General features: G+C 49.6%; 4 protein-coding genes across 4 annotated transcripts, besides 2 other annotated features; 3 read left to right on the forward strand and 1 right to left on the reverse strand.

The window, feature by feature from the left end:
* Positions 1-1830: 1830 nt before the first annotated feature.
* Positions 1831-1867: a microsatellite.
* A 79-nt stretch (positions 1868-1946) lies between these two features.
* FPSE_00081 (uncharacterized protein) lies at positions 1947-4691 on the forward strand (the record flags this gene model as incomplete). Its single annotated transcript, XM_009253201.1, has 2 exons — positions 1947-2690; positions 2739-4691. 2 exons carry the CDS (start codon positions 1947-1949, stop codon positions 4689-4691), a joined length of 2697 nt encoding a protein of 898 aa, XP_009251476.1.
* A 931-nt stretch (positions 4692-5622) lies between these two features.
* On the forward strand, positions 5623-6159 carry FPSE_00082 (uncharacterized protein; the record flags this gene model as incomplete). Its single annotated transcript, XM_009253202.1, has 1 exon — positions 5623-6159. The coding sequence occupies one exon, from the start codon at positions 5623-5625 to the stop codon at positions 6157-6159; it is 537 nt and encodes a 178-aa protein (XP_009251477.1).
* Positions 6160-6555: 396 nt separating this feature from the next.
* FPSE_00083 (uncharacterized protein) lies at positions 6556-7655 on the reverse strand (the record flags this gene model as incomplete). Its single annotated transcript, XM_009253203.1, has 2 exons — positions 6556-7410; positions 7608-7655. 2 exons carry the CDS (start codon positions 7653-7655, stop codon positions 6556-6558), a joined length of 903 nt encoding a protein of 300 aa, XP_009251478.1.
* A 1746-nt stretch (positions 7656-9401) lies between these two features.
* Positions 9402-10881, forward strand: FPSE_00084 (uncharacterized protein; the record flags this gene model as incomplete). Its single annotated transcript, XM_009253204.1, has 3 exons — positions 9402-9482; positions 9634-10066; positions 10187-10881. The coding sequence occupies 3 exons, from the start codon at positions 9402-9404 to the stop codon at positions 10879-10881; spliced, it is 1209 nt and encodes a 402-aa protein (XP_009251479.1).
* Positions 10066-10100: a repeat region.
* Positions 10882-15058: the final 4177 nt, after the last annotated feature.

Raw genomic sequence — 15058 nt, forward strand, 5'->3', positions numbered from 1 at the left:
TGTCTGTACATCATCTATTCTAAAGCCATGATGATCGGAATTGCTTTTTTTTGCATTGCAGGTAGGTCTTGGTGTTTATCTTAATCAGTTTCGAAAGATTTATGCTATCATTCAACCTGGAAATACTGAGTGTTTTCAGCTTGGAAGTTTAATTAGGCTATTCGTTAATATGTTCTGGAAGCTTTCCTAAAACGAGGATATCCTGGCGGCGCGGTGGATTGGATTGGCGCCCCTTTCTCTTACATAGTTATCGCGTCCAGTCCTTGCGCCGGTTCTTGGTCCGTACTACGACGGATACATACGTGGTAATCCCGGTCTATAATAAAGGAAATTGGCTGGTGCAACATTGTAGTTTTCGATCAGCTTAGTTTATCCATAGTACCGGAGAATGCAACCCAATTAGAGAATGACGGCGCTTTCTTATCAAGGATGGATAATATTATTATCATGTATCCGTGCTATTGCAGGTCTTGTCCCTTTACTTTCCTCTCCTCAGGAGAACAACAAGCAACTTGCGCAACCAAACGACACCTGAGCTAGTACAGAGCACGGATAGGTACAGTATCCATACCGAGGTAGAAGCGTACGACAGGTTCTTACGAACACACTGCAGATCTTTGCACGACTCTGTTTCTGCGTATAGCTAGAACTTGGTGAGCCAGACATGGTCGTTTCCAACATGCGCGGCGCCATACACCATTGTTTCGACCTTTGACTGGCTAGCCCATTGATCACCACCAATCAAATACTCAGGACGGCACCCTGAAGAAAAAAACAAAGTGCCCCAACTCTGCAGTAAAACAAGGCATAGTCCCCCATATTTCCCGTTTGGCGCAACGACCCGGGCAAGACGCCAGTCCAGTCAGGTTCCAGTTAACTAGTGCTGAGGTCGGTTAGTGGTACTGCTAAGTTAGTGAGAGGAGACTCTAAAAAGCTGGCCTCCCGGGCGGCGCCAACGCCAAAGATTGAACAGTAGGTCCACAATCCTTCATTCCAAGACGTTGCTGGTGACTATTTTTGAGAGGTTGACCGAAAACCTAAAGCTAAAACTGGGCAATTATGCCTGCGTCCAACGGTTTTCTCCAACGTCTTAACAATCATTATATAGCATCCATCTCGCCCACCCGTCCACCCACGCAATACTACAGGCAGACTCCATTCTATGCTGTTGTTATTTAAGATCTGTGGAGAAGCTGCATAGAGGTCTGAGTGTCAAGGCCGAGCTCAATTAAACGGGTACGTACCAAGCTGCGATCCATTCCAATAAGGGAACCCCAACGTCCATCACCATCATTCTTTCCACCCATAGGTTCAATTGCTTTTCCACTTTGGATGCTCTCCCTCACTCATTCTGAAAGGCCGTTCTTTCGTATTGGATATGCCTATGTAATCGGGTCCTTGTCTTTGGCTAACTACGCCTTTTGCGATTAGAACCTTGCCTTCGCTCTCTACCTACTGTACAATACATCGATCTACTGGCCTTCTTAATTCACCCCTCGTCTATTCATTCGCTCCTTACTCGACTATCTTCCTTCCTTTGTCTGATCGACTTCCTTTCCCGGTTGCCAGCTACCGCTCTAATTTTTTCGCGCCACGCTACATACCTACATTAGTACCTGCTGCTTTTCCACTGGCAGACTCTCGCCATCTAGACCACCGCTGCAACTGTCGAATCACCATCCTGTCGCATTCCCTCGAAAACAAGAAACGCAACAAGCCTTCTGCAAGCCTTCTGCAAGCCAGCTCGCGTGCGCAGCCGAATTGGGACCGAACGTTACTTCGGGGCTTGTCAAGGTGTCCCAAAAACCCGCCAGTCGCTTAGGGCGCGCTACAAGACGAGACGAAACGAAACGAAACGAGGCAAGACATAGTTCCATTGACCGAACATTCGCCATTTCAGACAATCGATCCTCTCCTTGTATTCGACCGCGTTCACTACGATAACCATGGCGGCGCAAACCGTTCCAAATTACAGTCGCGATGTTCGCCATGGCAAATCAGGCTCCGGTTCTTCATCCAACTATGGGCCAATCCCTGGATCACCTACTCTCACAAATCCTGATATGATCTTGCCCGATTATGATTTCGATGCCGCTTTCGATCAGCTGTCACAACAACCACACATCCCCATGTGGGACAATGCTCAAACCACCGACATGCACTTCCATCTCCCTACTTCGCAGAACCAATTTATCGCCGGGCCTATTTCTCATCCGACCCCTATCATATATGGAAATGGAACCATGTTGTCCGATATTGGCGAGGTGACGGAAGTAGAGAGTGTTGTGGGAAAGGGGGCACGGCGTGGATCGGCGCAGTTATCTGTCTACAGCAACGACGATCACCTACTAGGCTCTACACCAACTGCGGGCGCATCGCGCATCAAGCCAAGGTCACAAATACAGCAACGTGAAAGAAAATCTTCACTCGACTCTAATAGCACCATAACGTCGCACGGCCGTGGCGCACAATTTGGTGATTTTGACGATGCTGTTAGCGTCGACGATGTTGACTTCCAGGGCGATGACGAAGAGAGTATGGCATCGTCCTATGTCGAGGGAACCTCTGCGCGAGAACCCAAGGCTGTGCGCGTACCTCGTATCGAAGACATCTCAAACCAACGCTATTCGACCAGTTCTCTGAGTGATAGGGCCGAACAGATTCTGGCCAATGCCAAGCAAAGATTAACGGTACGTTTCGATTCTGAGACCCGGTAGACGCTGCTGACAATTCTGCAGGCAATGGAAGGAAATCTCTACAGAGCAAAAGGTTCTCTGTATTCTCCCACGTCCGATGGGTCGACGCCGTCTCCCTCAATCGCGCGGCCTGCGACATCCTTACGAGAGTCTGGTGCAGGTTTAGGCTCAGGCTCAGTACAAGGGCACTCTAGGAATACAAGCGAAAACAAGTTTCACAATGGGATTGCGAGTCCAACTTTTCCGCAACGATCTGCCAGTGCCCTGGGGGCTGCCGGGGGTTACCGTCAACCGTTGACTTCTTCAAGAAGTGCAGATGCTTTGGGAATTGGCTACGGCGCTTCATCTCAGAGAAGCCCTGTAAGCGCCCTTGATCCTATGATGGAAGCTTTGAGCGAAGACGAAGGCGGCATGCCTGGGAATAGTCGACGCAGCTCCCACCTCTATAGCCAGCTCAGCCCGGCTTTTGGGTCCATGACAGACTCCGATATACCCAGGTCTCCATCAGTGGCTCAGGTACGCGACCTAAAGCACCAAATGAAAGATTTGAGAGGGAAAATTTCCAGTCTCAAGGAGCAGGCACGGGCCGACAGTATGAAGCGACGTAGTTTGCAGAGCCTTAGGACACCTAGTCCGTTTACGCACTCGAGATGGGACCAGGCATTGCCAGAGTCTAGGAAATCGCAAGAAAGCACGCCTGATGCGCTTAACTGGCAAGCACCGTGGAATGCGGACACTCCTGGTGAGAAGCCTGATGGTCAGATCTCACCCAAACAGGATACAAAGGGAGCTTCAGAGCTGGAAAGAGCCAAGACAGCAGATATCGAGTACGAAGACGCTCTTGAGCCACCAGGTGAAACATCGACCAAGGATGCGAAGGTGTCTGCTCCAGTGGACGAAATACTCGGTCCTCAAAACGACTCTCAAGCGCAGGAAAACGACGACATGATTGACGACGGCGAAACATGGGAGGGAGATTTGGAACTAGAGGATGAGGAAGTGAAGGAAGAACTTCAATACAATCAACAAACGGATGGATATGATGACAACCTGGAGGAGGAGGACGACGAGTTTGTGGACTTTGAAAGCGAAAGTGGCGAGTCGTCTTACCACGATGCGATTCAAACCCCCGTGTCTCACGAGGACCGCGAAGACGCTTTCGACTACGAGCACTTCTTCCTCCATTCAGCAATGGGATCAATGAGCCACCATAGACGCGGGAGCTGGAGCAGTGTGAGCTCGGATGATTCCGTCGAGACAACTCGTGGGCCCGTTATCACTCCGGCTCCTGGTACTGACTCTGATTCTGACCACGAACGGAGGCCGAGTGTTGAGTCCATGGCATCCTTCAACTCTTTCACCACAGCGACCGAGGGTCGCTCGAGCCGTAACTCAACCTTTGGGAATGTGACTGAGACTGTTGTGGAAGTTCAAGGGGGTATGAAAGGGCCTTTGAGTGGGAAGCGAACAACATTTGGGGGGTTCAAGTTCCCTCAAGGAAGAGCTGTTTCCAGGAGCGGTTCGGTCGACCTCCAACAACAGCAGCAACAGCCTCGACGTGGCACGGTAGTGCATCGCCCTGCCAGCAGTGCAGCTAGTTACGCACGCCATCGCCCTTCTATGCCGTCTTTCGGATCCACAGGGACGAACCGAAGCTTTCCCCTGGTGGACAAATCCAAGACGGCCAATGGGATTCTGACTCCCAATAGCAGCACTCCTGGAGGATCACCCGACTCGGAGCTCAAGCAGATCTCTGCAAGCCTCTTGAACGAAGCAGCGACCTTGGGCGGCATCGAGACAGTCAACAGGGATGGCGATGCGTCGCCTATGCAAGGGATTGACAAGGAAAGTCAGATCCTGGTAGAGAGGCTTGTGGCCAGTCTCGGCAAGTGCGTGCTTGGTTTGACAGAGTCGTCGAGAGCCGGATCAGAGGCACGCATGTATCGCAGGAGGATCGATGCTGCGCGGCGCGTACTCGAAGGTCTTGATGAGTGAAAACGGCCGTTTTGACGTTTATACTTGGGTGGCGGCTCAAAAGATGGGACATTTCTACTACAACGTATTTGGCGCTTTGCACGGAGGGGATATTACATATCACAGATGATGATGCTCTGGTTTAGAGCACCTAGGTGGCGTTAAGACCTGTCTTGGATCAGACCAGGTTTATGTTCGATACCCGTCAAGTCTAGCGATTTTCTTTCATTTCTTGTACATATTTACCAAGAGGGGGTTTCGCATATTCACTGCCATGCCTATTACGTTTAACATACAACATTTTACTTTATATACTTTCTCTTCTACTTATTTATTAATGAGTCCCAGTGCCGTTCTTGGGTGATGGTCCGTGCATAGATCTTTCGCTTAGATTGCATGTTTTGCATGTGACAGAGTTGAAATCTTTTACAGGGACCATTGTAAACAGAAGCTATCGTCATGTTAATGTGATGGGGGGAAACGAGGATGGGCTGATGTTTGTCAGATATTCAAATTACATTGAGTATTAAATTCCATCTTGATTCGCTGAAAGGCAATGATAATACAAGAGGCCAGTGGCTCACGTCAGGTACAAGGTTCTGGAATTAATGATCGACAAGAACAAAGGAAGCTTAATGACAAATGTCAACTTCATTCAACACATCACAACACCTTTCATCAGTGCATATTGCATGAAAAAAGGAAGTTTCAAGCAAATTACAGGTTCAGCTAAGACAAAGAGACAAAAGGGGTATTTAATTTGCTCCTCTTTATCTCCATCTCACCTTACCCATCTTAGACCGCAACTTCATCCTTACGACTACCCTGGACATTAGCTCAGAAAAGTCACGAAAACAAACATTTCCCCCACCATCAACATCAACATCAACCTTGACCTGAACCTACAACCCTAACATTGAAAACCGCCATCAACTATCAGTGTCAAAACAAAATGCCTTCCGTTGACTCACCAAGCATGGCGACACACTTTATCACCTCATTTCTGCCCCCAGAGCTCGCAGAGACCGTCCAGAAACACATCCTTAGCCCACGCTCGCCAGTCCAGGTTGTCGTGCGCAACGTCCTTGTCCAGGCGCAGAACGTTATCGACACAGTTACGCCTATCGTCGAACCTATACTCGACCGTGTCATGATCCTACTCGCCGAAAACCAAGGCCTCGTCGGTGTTATTGCATCGCTGCTCGTGCTTGCCACTGTTGTCATCATCCTCAACTGGATCCGTCGTCTGCTCATGTGGTGGACACGCATGGCGATGCGCATTATGACATGGGCCTTTATGTTTGCCCTGGCAGCGTGGATATGGGAGCGCGGTGTCTTTGAGAGCGCGAGGGACATGACCGTCATTGGCGCCAGGATTTTGGGATATCTGGCTGTCATCAAGGACGTCTGGCTGCAAGAGTACGACCGATACGAGGCACAGCAGGGCATGGCTGGAACAAGAGGTCCTGCCTCGGGACGGTCCAGATAAACACTCCATTTGATGAAATTTGTGCGGCCTACAGTCATTCTGCGATCATTATTTGGCTGGCACACGATACGAAATTGGTTGGATACCCCAAAGAGATGGAATACGACAAAGAAACACGAAAACCGAACAATGAATAGCATCTACCATTACAGCAAGCACACCATCTATAGGACAGGGCATTGCTATCATACTTGTGACGAAAAAGTTGGAAAATGGGGTCAGTTTTGAGGTGGAAGGCTGAGAGAGATGAGGGCACACGTCTGTCTATCCAAGCTCTTTTCAGTCTCAGATTATGGAAAAGCAACCAGTAACGCCGGCGCTATGCAATACTACTATCAAGATACCACACAAATTTCCTTTTTCTTACACATATTTAATTTCCCCGTCGTGCTCTCCCTAGCCTTCAAACTCTTCAGTTTCCTCGTCGTGAGGTTCCTTGGGGTCTTGAGCTTCATGGAACTGTATGCAGTCGTCAATGTAGCTCAGGATAGCAGCAACGCTGTCCTCGTTGGCCACGTCCAGTTTGTGATAGTTGATCATGCTGAAGCTCTCAATCAAGCCAGCCACCGCGCGGTTCAACCGTCTGAAACTGGCACCCTTCATAACCTGGTCCTTCTCGTCGGGGGCTTTTGATTCGTCGTCTTCGGCATCTTGGCCCTCTGCGATACGGCGTGTGTGCTCGACGGGATCATCGTCGAGTAAACCTACATCGGGAGTAAGGAATCGCTTAAGGTCCTTCTTCTTGACCTGGCCCTTGACAAGATCCATCTTGGACAGGATGTTAATGTGCGGCACCTCCAGCATGAGCATGGCACTCATGGCACTGAGAGTTCCCGAGAAGAATTTTGCGCGATCAACGACAAATGTGGCTTCGAGAAGATAAACAGCGGCCATGCGAACATCGAGAGATCCAGGCTGAGACAGGAACTTGACAAGAGCCGGCAGGATGGGAACATGGGTGTACAGCTCGATCTGTCCAGGCATATCGATAATGATGAGATATTCTTCGGTCAGACCCTCGAGAGCGTCCGTCAACCAGTCAAGGTTCTCCATGAGGAACTCGAAGCAATAGATAAGACCGCCATTGGGCCCGAGGCCAACTTCTTCCATGGCATCTTTGAGAGAGATGAGCTCCTTGATGTCGAGGTCGGGCTCATGTTCGAAAGTCTCGGCGGCGGGATCGAGGTTGATGTAAAAGGCGGAACGGCGGTTAAGGTTAAGATGGGTGATGAGGGCGGCGCAAAAAGTAGACTAGACGTGACACGAATACGAGGTCAGTTGAGGCGCTTTAATAAACGTTGGGGATATTGTGACCCAAGCACGCGATTCGAGGCGACATGATGAGAGTGATATGGCAAGAAAAAGAATAGGCGGTAAAGTATCCCAGGCGAATAAGCGAAATACAATGTAGGCATTCTGAGTCAAAATGAAATGACATGTCTACATACCTTGCCTGCGCCCGCAGGGCCCATAACCATAGCACCGAACTTGCTCATCTTGAAGAGGTGGTGATGTATGCGATTTGGTGTTTTGTTTCGTCAGGCTAAGTGAAATCGACAAGGGAGGGGACAAAATGCGATGGATTAGGTACAGTGTAGTGCAGTCAGTACAGCCCGTACCTGCGAGCTTCCAGGGTTGAAGCTAGCTGCAATCCAACAGCACCGTTTCTAAGCAGCTCCACTTTGAAGGGACAGGCGCAGGCTGGAAACGGATATCAACAACAGGTTAATGATATGTGTATGTATGCGGGATAGGATAACCTAGGCTTAACCGGCTATATGACTTTGGATATCGGATATCGATGAGATGCATGTACTTCTTCTAGGTAGATGTGGTGATGATGACGAGCTTGTTCTATGGTGAACTTTTGGCACGTTCTGGAATGGTGGGGTAAAAGTTCGGGTATATTGTTAGTCTTTTTTTTTTCGCCTTCTTTTTTTCCTTCTCTTTTTTCCCAAGTTTTTTGCCCCTCCTACTCGGGAGCCAAAAAAAAGTTGTTTCTCATGGATGCCCTTCGTCGTACCTCAACTGGTGCAGCTCCCTTCGGCCCCGCCATGTACCAACTTTACTTTATCATGCCGAGACTCGGGCTATCATGATGACTGCAAAGTTAGGTATCATCACCCACTCACCACTAGGCATTTTCTCCGGATATGGTGCACGTGTTTGCCAATCAGTCAGGGAATTGGCCAAGGATCATTTCAGCATGGGTTGAGGCTGATAGGTTCGGCAACTCTTGACCCATTGTTCCTTCCAACGGATTGTCCTAAAGTCAGACGATGGGAGAGGGATAGACAATACTAGACAGGCGGGAAGCGGGGGAGACGAGTACGAGTAAGGAGCACCTACCCTGATTGACTGCACCGCCCTGTGCAAGTTACTGTTTGTATGTATGTACCTTCCAGCACGGGTTGAATGGCGGCAGGTGCGATGGCGCAATACGGTTACAAATTTCGGCTTCCGGAGGAGGTGCCTTTCTCCCAGCCAAGTGTCATTTACCCCTCTAACGTCCAGGGTATCAATCACCGAAAGCCTGGTCAGCGATAAAATGTGTACCTGAGCTTCACGCTAACCCCTCATACTAAAGCAAAGTACCCTTATGATTCGGGCGCCCTGTAGATCTTTGACCGACGGCCGGTCAACAGAAAAAAAGCATTGGCAGTATTGTTTTTTGTCGCTCCCCGCCTTTTGAGTGTTCCCAACATGGGAAAACTGTAGTAAAACTTACCGTAGCATTGGGCATTGTTCAGTAGGTACTTAGAAATAGCTGTCGAGTAGGTGAAAGACCGAGTCATTGTTCGAGTCTCGGATGAGATTGGCTAGAAATGAATGTATACATCCAGTGAGAAAAAAGTGTAGGGAAAGAAAAAAAAAACCTCTCGACCTATTCTCTCCGACCTTTCGCAAATAAAATTCCCACCCCCCACTTCGCTCATATCAAAGCCTGCATCAACGTATTCGCACATCCCCTCCTTCCCGCCTTTTCCTTTAAGGTACTTCAACTCCCGCTCAATCCTTCTTTTCGCTCTTCCCTTCTTCATCCTCCTTTATCTTCTCCGTCCTTAATCACCACTTTTCCTGAGGTAAGCCCGCAATCCCAATCGCTCTGCGTTGCCAGTTTATCTAACAGCGCATCCTCTAGTGACTCCTTTTTTCTCGTCACCCAACAGTCAGACTTCCCCGTGTCTGTCCACCTTTAGCCGCATCCTCTACCCTCACTTCCTTTCACCCCAATCTTCACAATGGCTTCCAACGGTACCAATGGCGTCCACGCCGACCCTGCTTCATGGAAGCACTACAACGAGGGTTCTTTTCTCTTCACTGTAGGTCACTCTCCAGCTTGCTCGCGCGCAAACAGGTCCAGTTGTTGTGTTCAGCGTCGGATAAGCCGACGCCTAAGGCCACATGACCCTATAGACCCGTTTGCGCTGGGACTCAGTTTATCACTCGTTTCAGTTACTGACAATCTCTCAGTCCGAGTCCGTTGGTGAGGGTCACCCTGATAAGATCGCCGATCAGGTTTCCGACGCCATCCTAGATGCCTGCCTTCGCGAGGACCCCCTCTCCAAGGTTGCTTGCGAGACTGCTACCAAGACTGGTATGATCATGGTCTTCGGTGAGATCACCACCCAGGCCAAGCTCGACTACCAGAAGGTTGTCCGTGACGCCATCAAGGACATCGGTTACGATGACTCTGCCAAGGGTTTTGACTACAAGACCTGCAACTTGCTCGTTGCCATCGAGCAGCAGTCCCCTGATATCGCCCAGGGTCTCCACTACGAGAAGGCTCTTGAGCAGCTCGGTGCTGGTGACCAGGGTATCATGTTCGGATATGCCACCGACGAGACCCCTGAGCTTTTCCCCCTTACTCTCCTCTTCGCCCACAAGCTCAACGCCGCAATGTCAGGTAAGTTGCTACACAGTCCTTAGCGGATTCCGACCAAGTCAACGTTTGGAGCTATGGCTCCCCCCAGCTATAGCCCCATCCGTTGACTCACCATGACCACCGTACTAACAAGATGTATAGCTGCTCGCCGCGACGGTTCCCTCCCCTGGTTGAGACCTGACACCAAGACTCAGGTCACCATCGAGTACAAGCACGACAACGGTGCCGTTGTCCCTCAGCGCGTCCACACTGTCGTCGTCTCTGCTCAGCACTCTCCTGACATCACCACCGAGGAGCTCCGAAAGGAGATCAAGGAGAAGATCATCCAGAAGGTCATCCCCGCCAAGTACCTCAGTGATGAGACCATCTACCATATACAGCCCTCTGGCCTCTTCATCATTGGTGGTCCCCAGGGTGATGCCGGTCTGACCGGCCGAAAGATCATCGTCGACACCTACGGTGGTTGGGGTGCCCACGGTGGTGGTGCCTTCTCCGGCAAGGATTTCTCCAAGGTCGACCGATCTGCTGCCTACGTCGGTCGATGGATCGCCAAGTCCCTGGTCGCCGCTGGTCTCTGCCGACGTGCTCTTGTCCAGCTCTCTTACGCCATTGGCGTCGCTGAGCCCCTTTCCATCTACGTCGATTCCTACGGCACCTCTGAGAAGACCTCCGAGGAGCTTGTCGAGATCATCCGCAAGAACTTCGACCTCCGACCCGGTGTCATTGTCCGTGAGCTCAACCTGGACCAGCCCATCTACCTCCAGACCGCCAAGAACGGTCACTTCGGTACCAACCAGAGCTTCAGCTGGGAGAAGCCCAAGGAGCTTAAGTTCTAAGCTGTCTTGTGACATGATATCAAACCACAAAAAGAGTATTCAACAGCTCTATGCATACATCACAACAGATGTGTAATCATTTGATTTAGCAACTAAAGGCGGCGTACGGTTCTCAACGAAACCTATGTATCTCCCACCGGAAGGGAGGACGGTCGGTTTCCGGCTTTTGTTTTGTTTATGATTTCTATCCAAAACTTATTTTGGTTCCACGGGTGTGGAGATTTCTTTCGCGATATACCAGGCATGGAGTGGGCGTCTTTCAACAAAGACATTTTAGGGCAAACCTGCATTTGTGAGGCGAATCAAAAGAAGAGTCAAAGAGACTTGCATTATAACGATACCACGACAAGGGAAATGACAAAAAGACGACGCATCCGATGGGAAGGCGGCGTTTTGACGAGGAAACGAAAGAACTTCAACATCTTTTTCTTTCCAGGATTTCTAGCCGAGCTGATGCAGTAGGCGGGCGAGACCAGCCAGGACGTGGTGGAGGTTGGATTGATCGCTAATTAGAAAGTCGATCTTTGAATGATAGAAGGATTCTAATGGGCTGATAGATATGCCCAGTCGCTGCGAATGCAGACGGCAGCTAGAACTAAGAAAGAAAACAAGTTACTACGGGAATACCTGTTAATCTCTCTCTTTTTGTGATGTTGTTTTCTGATCCCTTAAATCAAGTTCCGATGCCGGATGGGGGTTGTCATGATGGCCTTTACCGCAAACGGAAATCCGAAACTCTCATACTCACGCAGTTGGTCATGGTATTGGTGGCAACGCCACGGGTCGGGTATCTTGTATACTCTTCCTATCATGACACCTATCCATCAGCTATTTCCATGATTGACCAAGCGTTTACTCAACCTCACCTCACCAAGCTGTATGTAGCCCGAGTCAAACTGTCAATTCAAGATCTGAGAGCTCTCTGTTGAGTAAACTCTCAACCTCGACCTCGGCCAATCCAACAAAGTACTCGGGTTTACTCCATTCGGAACTTAGATGCCCAGGCTTGCGTCAGTAATTGTGAGTAGCAGAGGCGGGCTTGTGCCTGGACAGGAAGCTGTCAACCACGCACATAGACAAAGGCATATGCAGAAAAGGTGTTTGGGGACCGCTAGTCTGGCGTGTTGCATGTTGATTCTGCTTCTCTCAACTCTTATGCCTCATGATTCGGAAGGTTTGCACACCCGAGTGAGCTCGCCAGATCGCGTTGTAGCAAAGTACAAAGTATAGAGAACTCTGATAAAGAAGCCAGCCAAGAGGATGCGGTGTCTTGGAGTGGCTTGTGGTGGCACCCAGGAAGTCAACCCTGCAGCAGAGGTGGTCTTGCATGGTACCAGGAGCCAATCGCACAATTCCACAAGTAGAATGAAGCGAGCGCGGAGAATGAAGGAAAGGCTATTTCCTCACACCCATACACTCACTGCTCATTATGTCGTGAAATGGTCTCTGTAGAGGATGCGAGGACGTGACAAAGGCCAACGCCCTCTTCCGGAAGACTCGTCTGACAACGTTGGTCTCCTCTGAGAAATTGCCATTGCTCATTCCAACGTCCATTCACGGGAAGGCTAACCGGCCAGTAGCAGGTAAACATGCGGCTGAGTTGTGAGACATCGTGAAAAGAATTATCTCCGGATAGCTCAAGTTCCAAGCGCGAGGCGTGCAAGAGGCTGGCTAGGAGTGCACGATGTGACTCTTCTAGTGTGTGCTGGTTCTTGAATTCACGCAAGGGCGGTATACATCATATTGACTCTTCTTAGAAGGGATCTTCTGGATAGCTATAGTGATTATTGTCTATTGGCATCTGTCCTTGGAACCCGGGTGGGTTTCTCCTGAGGCTGAAACGTATATGCACTTGGCTGCCAGGGTTTATCTCACCTGCAGCGAGAGTTGCGGAAGTTGCTTGAATGTGACAAAATATATCACGATAGCCTATTCTTCAGAACTCTCCCTGCGTGATCTCACGTTCTTGTTGAGGGGTTTGAGACAAACACCATGCATACGTAGTGCTTCAGCACATAAAAAGAGACTGCATATGTTGGTGTCTTGTGACAAAATAAAGCAGCATTTAGGCAGCCCTGCGTGCATTAAGCACGGACAAACGCATACCTATTCAACTACGAAATAAGACCGAGAACGAACAAACTTGGTGAAATATTATGAGCCATCTTGTGATGTGATAGTTAGGAGTGAGTGACAAATTGGTGGGTGGAACCTTCTCAAGGTTGATCAGTAACTTATTCTGCGTCGTCTTGGTCAACTGTCAAGTTGTTCTGCAATCTGATGACCAGGACCTGCATGACATTTGAACAACAGTATGGAGCGTGTAAAGTCACGGAGTAGGACGTGGAAATCCGAGCACTGACTTGGCTGAAGCACTTACAACCGATGGTTGCAAGGTAAAAGCAGAGAATCGGTATCGTACCAATATTTTCCTTGTTCCAGCGAGATCCGGCCCGGCACTTCAGAGGATGACTCTGGTTATGCATCACAGACAATTTAATTAATATTGGCAGACTTTTGGATCCCGACCATGGCGGGAGATAGGCTGTGCAATCTCTAGAATAGCAGGTTGGTAGAAATGAGGCAAACAGCCTGATTGCACATTTGGCTCTTCTCTAGTCATCATGTTCATGCCCTAGGTGGGCCACAATGGAAAGGTCTTGTACACGCATGGAGTTAACGAGCATGATCCGAGTTTGAGATATATTTGGAAGCTTCAGAACTGTTTGCTTGTTGGTCCAGGTGTTCGGATGTCAACGTTGAGCAAGTTTATGGATGGACTTATTCACCCCTTGAGGAGGAAGTCATCCAGACAGCTCTTTCAGGAGGGGGTGTGCCATCCCGGATATATGTCATGAAACGAGGAAATAAGAGCCAACATGTTGTAGGCATTGTTCTTTAACGAAGCGCGTTCCGACCATGTCGGAACAAGACCGCAACTGACGAGATGCCAAGCCAAATGACAAATATCCTTCTCACCGCACGTACACATCATTGTTTGTTCAGAATAGAAAGTGTACGTATGGGGCTCGACAATCAAGGAAAGCTGATCACCCAACAGCATCGGCAGTTGTTGACGAAAGGCTATGGGGTTCTTTCCGCTAGTATCGGCAGGCGTATCAGGACTGAGGTAGAGATTGATAGCCGTTTATGTCTTTCTGTACCACCAGAACAAGAATGTGACAGAACGAAACGGTCTCTTGCCGTTCTCCGAAAGCGTTTGATACGGAGAGTACGTAGTGAATTAGCCACCGAGATATTATTTCCCATGGCGTTGCTAGCTGGCAGGGGACAACATCTTGAGTACCTGCAATAGCTACTACCTAGGTAGGGGGCTAGCATACCCTGCATTCATGGCCTAGCATTCGAATCCCAGCAGGCTGGACCAGAAGAAGACCGTCTCGGCACGCCATTATAGCGTAGTCACTCTGCTGGTAACCATGGACTAGGCGCTGAAGGTTCAAGAAGTGCAGAAAAGTGCAATCAGTTGGATGTGAAGAGGCCCAAGCTTGAATAGACAGAAGCACCGGGGCAATGGTTTGACAGTCGTCACAAACCCGAGATTTAGTTTTGGGTTATGCGGGAGGAGCGGACACCAGAAGGTGAGTGGCATGGTAAGCATTAGTCAGTGACAAAGACATGAGTCTTGCCTTGTTATTGTTGGAAAGTCCAACGGAAGAGGCAGATTTGATCGGCGAATTGTGAGGTGGGTGTGGATGAGTGCATTGTTTGTTTGTATAAGAAGAGTGGTGGTGTCCCGCGGGATGATGGATGGCGTGTGGCCGTTTTGGAGCATGGACAAGGTGGGTAGGTACTCATGAATGAATGTATATTTCCTATTGTCGATTTTCAAGGGTGCATTTATCCGTGTGTTGGTTGAAGTTGAAGAGGAAAAGTTGCAAGGGAGGCGACTCAATGACACTGTGGTGGTTGCGGAAGGCGGGTCTGTCTTACGGGCGCTAAACCAAAAGTGAGCCTCAATAGAGGGCAATAGACGGAAGGTGTCACCCGTGGCCGGTGCCTCGATTCAGCCCAGTCGGTCGGGACTACGGCCTTACTTTGCAGGGCATGGGACAACAATACCAAGCGCATTCTGAGGACAATAGGAAGCTGCAAGCCGCCAAGCCACGCCTCAGCAGCCACTTCACGCCTTCCGCTTTTCTACCGGCCAACAACC

This window comes from Fusarium pseudograminearum, chromosome 1 (assembly GCF_000303195.2).
Source record: "Fusarium pseudograminearum CS3096 chromosome 1, whole genome shotgun sequence".
Taxonomy (NCBI): Eukaryota; Fungi; Ascomycota; class Sordariomycetes; order Hypocreales; family Nectriaceae; genus Fusarium; species Fusarium pseudograminearum.